Source organism: Aphelocoma coerulescens, chromosome 1A, assembly GCF_041296385.1.
Source record: "Aphelocoma coerulescens isolate FSJ_1873_10779 chromosome 1A, UR_Acoe_1.0, whole genome shotgun sequence".
Lineage (NCBI taxonomy): Eukaryota > Metazoa > Chordata > Aves > Passeriformes > Corvidae > Aphelocoma > Aphelocoma coerulescens.
In genome coordinates, this window is record NC_091014.1 from 68,948,501 (window position 1) to 68,960,784 (window position 12,284).

Here is a 12,284-nt window from a genome sequence, read left to right on the forward strand (position 1 = left end):
TTAGGGGTTTTTAAATTCTTTTTTCCCCTCCATACTTCAGCTAGTTTTGTAGAGCTTGAGTAATTGTATTCAGGAGAGGTCAGAGGTGAGGAGAGGTGGCATTTTTTTCATTAACAAATTACTGTCTGGAAAAGTTGATAGAGCAGAGAGTATAAAAGTAGTAATTGATGCAGAAAGCATTTCAGGAAGAAGCAAAAACCTGGTGAAGGATTTTTGTGGCTCCAGTCAGGTATCAGTTCTCAATGACCACTCCCCTGCAGTAGTGTGTGGAATATTGTATTCCATTCTGTGCACAGGGTAAACTGAGCAACACAGCATCCAAGGAAAATGTTCTGGATGGGCTGGCTTTTAGATCATGTGTCAAGAAAAAAGAAAGGAACTTTTTGGGTTTTTGGTTTGGGGTTTTTGCAGTGGTATGGAAATATAACTGGGAAACTAGGAAATAACTTTCTGGAATAATCTTTCCAAGGAAAGAGATAACTTAGCCCCATGAACAATTATGATAAAAATTGAAGACTATGTGCAATGACAGCATTCCTCCACTGATGATAACCATAGGGTGAAAGGGGTACCTTTGTTCCATTCTCAAACTCCTGGCTGTGGACAAGTGGGAAGCTTATGTTTGGAATGCTGGCATTGCAGACAACAGTCTGATTTCTGTTACAAGAGGGAGGAAAGGAGAGAAACAGCAGTATTCACTTTCTTCTTCTTGGTTAGAAAGGTCAACAATAAAATGGGGAGTTTGATGTTGGAATGGTTATGCTTGGGATTCTCTTCCTCCCAAATTAATACAAAAAAAATTTCCATTACTTGATGTAACGATGAAGTGCTGCTTTTCGCTTTGCCAGAACTTTGGTGGAAAAATTCCTGTACAACTGAAGCTGCTGTTCCCTGTATGAAAGAAGGATGCAGAGCCTCCAGCTTGCTGTAGGCATCACCTAATTCAGTGTTTAAAGATGTGCAGTAAGGAAATGCTGCTTTTAATGCATTGCAATGAAGTGTCTGCAGATAAGAAAAAGACTGGGAGGGAAGTTAAGCTGTTGCTTGTGATCGCTGGTTTTGACAGCAGGAAGAGACAGAAGTAACTTCTCTCTGAAATCATCCAAACTGTTCCCGGTTCTTTCTGTGCCTTTTGCAAGGGCAGCCATATAAGGCAGCCCAAAGGGAGGGCCCCTGCCTTCCTCAGGGTGGGACTTGGGGAGCTGTGGGCAGAGCCAGGCAGCAGCTCCTGTCCTGCACCTTTCCAGGGAGCCTGCGGTGTGGAGCAGCCGCCAGGAGAGGGATCCGCCTGGAGAAAGTAGGTGCTGTTTGCCAGCTGGTTTCAGGTTTTTCTGTGCCGTGTCTGTGGGATCCCGTGTCTGGATGGAGCAGCCCAGGAAAGGTGTTCCAGGGAGCTGTGTTTGCAGCTCTGCATAGACAGCCTTGCCCAGGCAGCCTCAGCACCCCAAAGTGAATGAATGTTCTTAGAGGTGCTTCTTAGGGACCTGCTGCAGCCTGGCTTGGACGAAGGGCTTTGTTGCTTTAATGTGTGTTTGCACCCTCCAGCTGTTCATTAAGAGAGCTGCTGAGGGAAGGGACGTAGGTCTCTCTTTGCTCTAGGACTGATGCAGAAATGTGAACTGATGCTCACCTTTCCATGAGCAGTGTTAAGAAATGAGCCCAGAACAAAAAGTCATGTTGAAATGTATGCATGTAAGTATTTTGTGGAATAACTTGGAGGGCTCTGTTCAGATGTACTGCAATGGGAGTTTGTTCACTACACATGAGGAGCTTTAAGCCACAGCAAAACATAGCCTTAATTTCAATAAGGGGGCTGAAGGCTGAAATTGTCTCTCTAAAATATTCTGCTGAGGCTAAAGTAACTCGAAATGTGGTGTGTAAGAAATAAGGCAGTACAAAAAAAGACATCTGCTATCAGTCTCACAAAATTATTAATATTGCTGCTAAGAAATTGCTGCTCTGTATTAGCAACAATTTAAGTCTGCTTCATGAAATACATACTGAGCTAGAAGAACCCTATTGTCTATTCTGTTTTGTCTAGGTACTTGTTTGAGAGTAGCAAAATTAGCTGTAAATATTAAAGGGCTTGAAGAAAATTGGGGATCAGGCCAGGAGTCTTTGATCTTTTCCCTTGTAGCAATATTAACCTCCCAGTATCAGTTATCATTAATGACATCCTCCTTTTTACACTTGAGAAAAGTTGTTCAGGGTCCCGTGAGGTGACTGAAATAATTTATTTAAGTCTTAAATTCTTCCTTTAATGTTGCCAGTCTGGATAAGTTCTCCTGAGGTGTAGGTGTTGAAATTCAAAGCCTCATTCAGGTGTGTTTTGGGCAACACTTCCATCTCTAATCGGGACCTTTCAAGAACTGCTCAGCTTAAAGTAATCTGGTAGGATCAGCTCTCAAGACTCTGCTGCTGTACGAGTGTTGCACTGTTTAAATAGTTCTAGGCTTCCTTCTTAACAATGTCATTTTGAAACTTAATTTTCTTTCCTTCCTCCAGAAGTCTCAGCCTCTTTCCTTTTCCAGACTCCTGTTCCTTCTGATGTCAAGCACGTGTCACTGCCTCATACATTTTTCTGATTTAATTTCAGAGGCTGTGAGTGACAGCAGGTGACAGGCTGGCAGCTCACACTTGTGTCAACAGAGAAGCTCCGTGATAACAGCACAAAGTCATCTTATCAGCTGCTGGAGAACCCTGGGCAGGGAAGACATCCAATCCCTCCTTCATGACTTTAAATATTGATCAGAGGCAGCAATACCTGTGTGTTCTTGCAGGATGTCCTGTGGTGGTGGAGAAACTGCTGGGTACCCCGTGTGTGAGCACCGTGGGGAGGATCAAGGCTCCACTCTCCAGATGAGCACTCTGAGTGGAAGTAGCAAATCTGCAGCATTGCTGGAAGTCAGGGGGAACCTAAGCACCATGCAGTACTCTCCTGTGGCACAGAATCCAGACCCCTCCATGGATAAGGGACCTGGGATTCCCCAGAGCCCTGGGGAAGGCACAAAGGCTGCAGCCTGCTCGGACAGTGGAGGTGGCAGGGCCCGGACCATGGAGTGCTTCCAGAGCCAATATCTGACCAAAACCAGCACACAGGGGCAGGTCTACAACTTCCTGGAGAGGCCCAGTGGGTGGAAGTGTTTTATCTATCATTTTGCTGTGTAAGTACCTAGATTTTTGCATGATCTTTGGTGTAAGAAAAACCTGAAACTGCCCATTTAATCAGCTGGGAATCAGTACCTGAGCTTCTAGGCTCAAAACCTGCTGCATGAGTAATCCCCTGAAGGCAGTGGAAAAGCCAGTTCCTCAAAGGATCAGCTACTATATCCATTATCATTTCCAGAGAAGGCTTTTTATTCTTCAAATGATCTTTGTTTTCAAGGATGTACATGTAGATTTGGTATTTCTGAGGGCAAGTCCCTTACTCTCCTGGCAGTTCTGATTGCTGATTGAGCTGCTTTACACTGTTCCAGCTTCAGACACTGCAGTTTTTAGCAGATGTAAGTCTAGCTGTGATCAGACACATCCTGCTCTTGTAAGTTTGTTTTGCTCATGCTGAAGTGCCAAAACAAGTCATTTGTTAGACAAACATATAACATTACTAATTTGAATTGATTTATAGTAGTGAATGTGAAATGAGTACAAACTTAGCAAAATGTTTTTCATTATACCATGTATATAGTACATGCAAGGAGGAAATTAAGGCTTCCATTTGCCCTTGTAAAGCAGTGGTTAATATATTAATCCAGCTGTTACTGTTTCCTTTGAGTTGCTTATGGTATCTGTCAAGCTTAGCAAGACCTCAATTACTGTTCTGAATGCTGCTTAACAGAAAGATAATTTGTCATCTTAGCTGTAGAAAGGATCCAGTTGTGCTCTCACTGAGACCAGAGCAAGTTTTACTGGCCAGCTGAACCAAAAGGCCTTGCTTTTATTATAAAATTAGCATATTTCCTAAAGAAATGCAGAGTGTTGAAATTACTCAGTTTGTCTGAGATGAACTATGGCCTGACTGCATTTTGGAAAAAAAAACCATTATCAGTGGCTGCAGTCAGGAACTGCCCAGAGAAATAGATGATAATTCTAAGGATGAATCCTAATGCTTCTATTTGGCATAAAATAGATAGTCTCATTAATACTTGCTGCCTTTCCCCCCTCAACATTATATAGGGATTTTTGAAAGGATTTTTTGATTCATGAAATTTCTCCGAGTAAAAAGATAGGGCCTCTTTCAAGGACTGTGCTTATAGCATGCTTTATTCTTAAGGACTAAACAGATGTGATTTGTGTAGATTTAAATATATGAATAGTCATAATTTAAGCCTATTTGAGACTACTAATCTTGCTAAAATGCATTTGTTTCATCATCTGTGTTGCTTTTATCCCCAATTAAGGTTGACCTTTCATATGCACTTTTTTATTCTGAAATAGGCATTAAGATAAAATAAAAAATATAAATCCATACAGCCCCTCAGTACCAGAAAATTGGAGAAAATATTGGTAATGCCAACAGCAATCTTTTTTTTAAGGATTCCTAACTTACATGAAAGAGAATGTAAATTGAGTGCTTTTAAAAGTTACTTGTCTTTGAGGCTGCTAAAATGGAAACATTTGAAACAGCTTTTGGCAAGCATTTTGTCTCAAGGATATTTGTGCTAATAATTATCCCAATAACTACATGATGTGTTCATTTAAATAACATGTTTCTGTTTTGGAAAGAACATGCCTTATAAGATGATATATCATTACAGGGAAACATTGTTAAAAAAATAAACTACTAATCTAAAATACACTTAATTTTATAATTAGAACAACCTGTAATTTATTTTTAAAAAGCTTCCCATGTTTTATGTGTGGGTTTGGAGGTAGCTTGAGTGCAGCTGATCTGATGCTGATGACTGTTTTCCTAACAAATCCAAACTTTCAAGTACATGGCTGATATCTGTGTAGCCTGGAAGAGCTGGATGTGCTCTGTCCCTTCTGTCCTTCATGTGCCACAAAGATCACACAACTCATGTACAAACTTGGGGGAACTTTCTGTCCAAGAGGGACTGGAGTCTGTTCTGATCTGGAGTCAGTTCTGCTAGAAAGAACCTGACTTTCCGAAATCAGGCAAGGCGAGGGAACAGCAAGTGCTTCAGGAGGTGACCTCTTCTCATTCTGAAATTACCAAGATAATCTCATCTCCCATAATATTTGTAGGAAGTTTCTTTTCAGGGAATAAGCTCAAGTTCTTAAGGACCTTTATTACAGTGTTAGAAAAGGGAATTATTTTTGCCTAATTAAACCTAAAATTTGTATTGTTTTAGTGGAGTTATTGGAGTTTTAGTGTAGGTTGAAATTATGGTTTCAAAACAAAATGTTGGAATGGGTGAGTGGGTTTACTTGAGAATCCCTCCTCCCAGTCTTGAAAACCTTCTCACTGAGATATTGTTCCACTTTACTGGAAGGATTGAAATACTTCACTGCTAAAATCCCCAATAGAGGATCTCACTTAGCAAGAGCTGAGGACTTGGGAAGCAGCTGCTCCATGAACTGGCAGCGTATTGATCCTAACCAAGCAATTCCTGTGGCTGTGTAGGAGCCTTGGGGTGTTGGAGATCACCTGTGGTAGAATCCAGCTATTTGCTGTGTGATCCTCAGTCCAGAAAAAGAAGCATGTGCCTGGCTTGGATTCATTTCTAAACTCAGCTGTGCACTTGCTTAAATCACATCCAAATGTCAGGTATTAGGGTATAACCCTCATATTTTGTCCCTTGAAAGAGAAATACAACATGTATTAGTGATGAGTTATTTACAGCAATGATGTTACTTGGCAAACCTACACATTTAAATCATTTAATTGCAGGTGGAATCTTACTTAGGTGATGGATATACTTCTGAAGCCTACATCCATTTAGTGACTACTGGAATGGCTCCATCGTAGGCTGGAATGCTGTGCCCACCTGTCTGTCTGTCACACGTCCTGTTCTGTGAGCCACAGAGGCCACCTTGTGTCAGCCCGAGGCGATGTCGCAGCGCGGGTTCCAGGCCGGAAACCCCTGAGTGTGCCCAGGATCCATAGTATTTTGCCCCTCAGTTACACCCTGTAGCTTTTATCACTGCAGTCCAAACATCTTGTCCTATCTTTTCCATTTCTCTGGAGCATGCAGTGACTGCTAATTTTGGTCTTTTCAGCTGCTGTTGGCTGGGTAGCTGAATTTTTCAGTTAAACTAAGAAGGAACCTGAGTTCCCTTGGACTAAGAAGTGAGGGAGCAGGACAACCAGCTAACATTGAGTGTGGTGAAAGAGGGAGAAAGGAGAACCTGGGACTGAGACACTGAGGTCCAGGTTGGTTTGTGGTGGAAGCTGAGACTGGTGCCAGTGATGCTGAAACTGGAGGAAAACAATACAAGATCAGTGTAGCTCAAGAGCAAAGAGAATCTGACTTAAGCAGGAGGGACAAAGGAAAGAGGACAGGCAGGTTCTGGAGGTCAGAAAGCTGGATAAAGGCACAGAGGGGACAGCTGAAAATGGTCAAGAAGCTCAGAGAGCCACTGAACGGAAGAGGGGTAGGAGATGACAGCTGGAAACTAGGGAGAAGCGGGAGCGTGGAATTCAGGATGGGACAAGGAACCTTTCACCCATAGGCAACTAATTTGAATTTTGTCCAAGTCAATAGTGAAGAAGAAGCAGTGATGGCTGTGGGGAGATACAAAAGGAGCTGTTGGTCCCAGGCCAGTTCTTAGCAAATGGATGTCACATCACCCCTGGAGTCAGCACAGCTGGAAGGGCTGCTGTCAGGCACTGGAGAAACCACAGGCTGGCTGGGAAGGGAGGCAAGTCCAAGGCAAGAGGGAGGCCCCTGCGAGGGACTCTTAATTGTGTTCTCAGGCCTGCCATTTTCTTGCTGTATAACACTGCAAAAGCTTAAATGAGAACTTGCAGCTGTTCCAGGTGACTCTGAGCTGGTTTGGCCACTTGTTAAATGAGTGTTAGACCTTGCTGTCTGTCATTCAAAAGTTAGACCAGCCTTTGTATCCCATAACCTCTTATGGGATGAGGTGAGCTAATCTAACAGCTCATGGCTAGCGAGCCAGCACTAGTTCTGCTCCCCTCATCCACCTTCAGCACTCAGCTTGCTCCTGCCAGCTGTAGTTGTCCTTGGATAGTTAAACTTGGAGTTACACTTGGATAGCCCGTTCAGCTTCTGACACCAGCAAAAACCTACCCCAGTGGGAACGAGTGGATGGTCTTCAGTCAGGTTAGTAAAGCACAATAAGCACCTTGAAACACCGACCCACTATTGTTCTCCTAGTGGATCAAAATCACTTGTTAAATGTCAGGTAAAATTGTGCACAATAATCGTAAAGGAACGTTGCAAATCATCTGGCAAGTACTGCAGACCACCTGGCTTGACTGCAAAACATTTCATAAATGCAGAGTTTGGGTAGCAACAAAGTCTGCTCTGCAGGCTGCCTTGAGATTTCTGGGCAAACAACTCCTCCAAATGGTGACTCAGAGAGGGTAATGGCTGTTGCTCCGAATCATTCCTGGGGGATGCTGCCTGTCTCTGGGAATTGCGTGGCACAGACAAGGAAAATGTCTTCTCTAGGGTATGGTTTCCCAAGAACTGGCATAGTGGCTTACCAATACCAAAAGGTCTTGTTGCCCCTCTGTCACCTTCCCTTCTTCTCTTCTGGACACACATTTCTGCTGCACAACTCGTGTTGCTTCTGGCACTCACTGGAGCCCTCCTACGCTTCATCAGCTTCCTGTAATGGCAGGAATCTAGATCAGCAGGAAATGAGGAGCTTTGGGGACCTTAAGGAGTTGCAGCATGTCAGCAAGTGGTCTAATGGGGCTGCAACCAGTGCTAACACAGTTGGCCAAGACTGGAATGTAATGAGGTAAAGTTCTTTTTCTTTTTTTCCTTTTCTTTTTTTCCCCCACCAGAGAGCTGCGGTGTGGGCTCAGTTTTACATGAAAACATGCCAAAGATTTACTTTGTTACCCCCTCCTCCTCAGGACCAGCTCCCACAGCTCCTTCAGAGTGAAGCACATGTGCACACACACACATGTTTACCTGTTCCTGGCAGCTTGGTGGAAAAATCTCAACTGAACAATTACTGATGAATCATTAAGAGTGCGTGATCCTTACAAAAATGTGAACAACATCAATAATGTCATGGACTTAAAACTTTGTGAGGAAAGTACAAAAGATCAAAAACACATTTATAGAAGAGGGGGCTGGCCAGTGGAGGTATTTTTCCTTTAGAAAAGGTTCTGTGTACCAATGTCTGTGTCACTGTGAGTAATGCATAAACAAGTGAATTCAGATTATTTGGACAGATTAAAAATTGCAATTTTTTCCTATTATTGTTTCTCTTCAGACTTTGCTTTCTCAGGTTTTTTTACTTCCTCCAACTTCATGTAAGAAATGCTCTAGTCGTGTTCTGTTAAATGAAGTTGCAGAAATTCAGAGCCACCATTCTGGCTGATACTCTTGTTTTTGTTTGGCATACAACTGCTGCTGATGTAAAGAACTTTAAAAGGCAAAAAATGTAAGGTTCTAGTGGTTCCTTTTAATGGGGCACTTGCCTGCATATATTTTGATTCTTTGAGTGTAGCAGCTTTTTAGTGAACTGAAATAAGTTAGCACAGTGTTCTCCAGCTCCTGTTTTTATCTGGAAATGGAGTGTATAACCCATTATTTATAACTGTTTATCTCAAAGGGACTGTCAAATTCCCGTTTCTGTCCTTTCCACAATTATCTCTAGAATGCAAGCAGATATTTTGCTTTTTCCAATGATGTGATTGTAATATGACCAACACAAGCAGCTAAAGTTCAGAGTAATTATAAGCACATGGCTGCTTTTGAGATTCTGGCTTTCACCTTGATGTCACAGCTCAGTTCTGGACATGGTGTGCTTTCATAAGAGTAAGGCTTAATATTATTATTGTTGTTGTTATTATTATTATTATTAGGTTCAGGGTGTTTCTTGCCAGCATAACAGTTACCTATTTGGAATTTTATATAGAAATTTCACTGACAAAGTTTTCAGTTTAGAACTATAGTAGCTACTTTTCATCTGTGTACTAACTAGTGAGAGGTACTAAGCAGATGTCTCTGGTAACAAACTTCAGGTACCAAAAGACAAGCAGTACTGAAGGGAAGAAACTCAAGAACTCCTTATTCATTCGAGTGGGATGTTCCTCTTACTGCTTAGGGTTGCATGCTCAGCTGGATGAGATGGTGGAATAGCTGAAGTTGCTAATGGAGGTGCACTGATATTAAAATTGTCATTAGGGTTCTATAAAGTTCCAGGATTTGGTTGTTCGAAAAATACATGGGGGTAGTTATTAATTTTTAATCTCTCTTGCTAAGGAAATGAGGTTTCTGCAACCACACTGTCTGAGCATGTCTGTCTGGAAGGGCCTTAACAAAAACTTTTGAGCCAGTTGGCAAGTTCCAGCTAACATGGACAGGGGATGAGATACGCTGTGTCTTTTCTTGTTTGGCTAAAATAGACATTTGTCTTGAGGAGAGAGAAATTAATAACCCCAAAGATGAAAACACTTCACTTTGAGCTCCTTTAGATTGTTTGGCACCAGGGAGTCTTTTCAGGAGAGAGATGTTACAAAAGCTCCTGAGGAAGAACTTGGATCTGGGAGTACTTTGTATTAGGCACAGAGTCACCTAACCACAGGGCACAAAGCCACAGCATGAGTAAATTTTATTTTCATTTTTTGAAGTTATTGATGACTTTTTCCATCATTTCTGTAAGAAATCCAATCCATCTTGTTCTAGAAGCTCAATTTTGTAATAATTTGAGCAATGAATACACATTAACATCTGTCCCCACAGGCTAATGTTGTTTCTGTAGTGAAAACAAATACTGTAGCCTGACATTGATATGGTGCTATTGATGGAATTTGGTTGTACTTTTGGGGAAAAAAACCCTCTGTTCTTACAGAAACCAGCAAAATAAAAAGATATTCCTCAGTGTTAATGTTATAATTGCTCATTAACTTGTGGATGCCACATGGTACCAAATTCAAGAAGAAAAGTGTTTCAATTGTCTCCCTGACAGTCAAGCTGGCATTAACTTAGTGGATTCATTTCCACAACATCATTATATGCATTTGTTCTCTCCCTTTTCTGCTTCTGAACCCAAGAAACATTATTTAATGTGGGTAGTATGAGGAGGCTGGTGTTGCGTTTTAAATAGTGGTTGGAATTTCCTGTTCCTTTGGAAGTGTGTCATAAAACACACACCAAAACCTACTGACTTTTGTGTCACAGTCAAGGTTGGTGATAAAAGTATCAGATTTATCAACACTGAAGTCATGATGATGGGCTGGTTTTGTCAGTGTTTAAAGAACTGATTATGTCTGTTCTAGAAAGTCTTAGCTATAGGGTCAGAATGGAAGATTGCAAGGCATACAAAGATAAAAAAAGAGCAAGAGGTACACAGAAGCACAGATGTCAGTGGAAGATACAGGTACTCAGTGGAATCAAGGAACTTAAATCCCTGGAAAGGCAGGGCACTGAATAGAAGGTTTCAGTAAGATCAGTGCTCCTGGTGATTTTAAGAAATGCATGAATGCAATTTGTCAGTTCTGAACTAGTACCAGATAAACTTGTAGAAAAAGCAAAATCCAAATCTTAGTGCTCTTCAAAGAACAGCAGATAAGGCTGTCAATGTTTTGGAAATGTGAAGTGCTTATTACTAATGGGAACTGTGGATGTTTTATAAATAGCATACAGCAGCTTGGGTCAGTTGATGCAGAAAGCTGTTTTCAAGTGGGAGATGTTTTTGTAGGATGTGTGGCTCATGCTGTGGTTTGAACAGCATCAGTTTTAGCTGTTGATCCAAGCCTGTTTGTGATGAATTTCGCATATGCAGGTGAGTCTATTTGTAAGTGAAATTTTAAATTCCCTTGGTGTTGTAGAAATAATGACTTGTTATTTCTGATTGGAGCCGGGAAGGCAACTTCATGTTATGTGCAATGGGGCTATTGGGCATTTCTGGGTGTAACCCAGAAGAGATAGCTGAAAACAGATATCCTCAGTATATCCATGTGATAGGTAGAATTTTTCTTTGTTTGAGGGCTTCAAATCTCTGAAAATATTTTATTCTGAGGCAGGAAAAAGAAAGGCTGATATGGCCACATTCTCTGCCAGGCATGTTCCCTGTTAGTAGAGTCCAAAGCTAGGCAGGTTTCCATTAAAACCTGTCTGGTCTCCTTCTCCGGTTCTGCTGAAACCAACGCATTCCCAGACTATTTCTAATTTTAACAGATTGGTATTTTCAGCAGAAAAATTGTTCCTTTACCAAAATTTCCAACCAACTCTAATTTGTGTATGATCACATATGTATAAGCACAAGACCTTCCAAAGAAACATCAAACCTCAGGAGCCTGGAAATAGATTTATGAGAGAACTGAGGGACATCAAAACTTGCCTACAAAGGCACAAGGACAACCTTCTCTTCATGACTTAGAAACTCCTTTGGATAACAAAAATATGTAAGGACCAGGAGTGAGGTTTTATTCAGACCATCAAGAATGTTTTCCAGAGGCACATGGCTATTCAGTGTAAGACACTATAGTCCCATTTAGAAGGAAGTGTAGTGCTTCATGCACTCAAGAATGAGAACATCTTGCACTTTTATACTATGGAAAACCAGAAATGTTCTCCTTAGTTTTCCTGCCACAAAATGACCAGTTAAAATAGAAAGCAGCCCATGCTGCTGGAGCCCCTCACAGAACTTTCTGTTCTCTGAACTCATTTATTGTCCCTAACAACAGGCTGACTTAAAGTGGTTGGTCTCCTTTAGACAACTCTGTAGTCTGTCATCCAGAAAAAAGCTGAAGCCCAAGTGGGTGTAGTTGCACATAGATTTACTTGGACATATTAGCCTCAATTCAATGTGTTTTTCTAAGTCCAGCTAAAACAACTGAATTTCTTCTCCCCTACTGTGATAGAAGGCCAGAACATTTTGGCTTCATATCTTAGACTCATGGAACAGTTTAGGTTGGAAGGGACCTTACAGATCATTGAGTTCCACCCCCTGCAATGGTCAGGGACACCTTCTACTAAATCAGGTTGCTCAAATCTTCTGGAGCAAACAGCAGACAGAATAAAGGATTATATAAGGAATCTAAAAGGCAGGGTTTCTGTGTAATTTCAGCTGGAGACATATAGAAGCCATTTGCAATTATCTACCTGGAGGGCTTTCAGAGAGTGAAGTGAGGCATGGTAGCTCAGGTTTGAGGAAGGAGCAGGACACATATG

General features: G+C 41.6%; 1 protein-coding gene across 1 annotated transcript in view; it reads left to right on the forward strand.

The window, feature by feature from the left end:
* Nucleotides 1-1,220: 1,220 nt before the first annotated feature.
* The window catches only part of LOC138104308 (potassium voltage-gated channel subfamily KQT member 1-like), a 442,109-nt gene continuing 431,045 nt past the window's right edge, over nucleotides 1,221-12,284 (forward strand). The window contains exons 1-2 of the mRNA XM_069003421.1: nucleotides 1,221-1,297; nucleotides 2,597-3,164. Of these exons, the coding sequence (XP_068859522.1) occupies nucleotides 2,782-3,164 (383 nt within the window). The 5' untranslated portion in view covers nucleotides 1,221-1,297; nucleotides 2,597-2,781. The remainder of the gene's footprint in view (nucleotides 1,298-2,596; nucleotides 3,165-12,284) is intronic.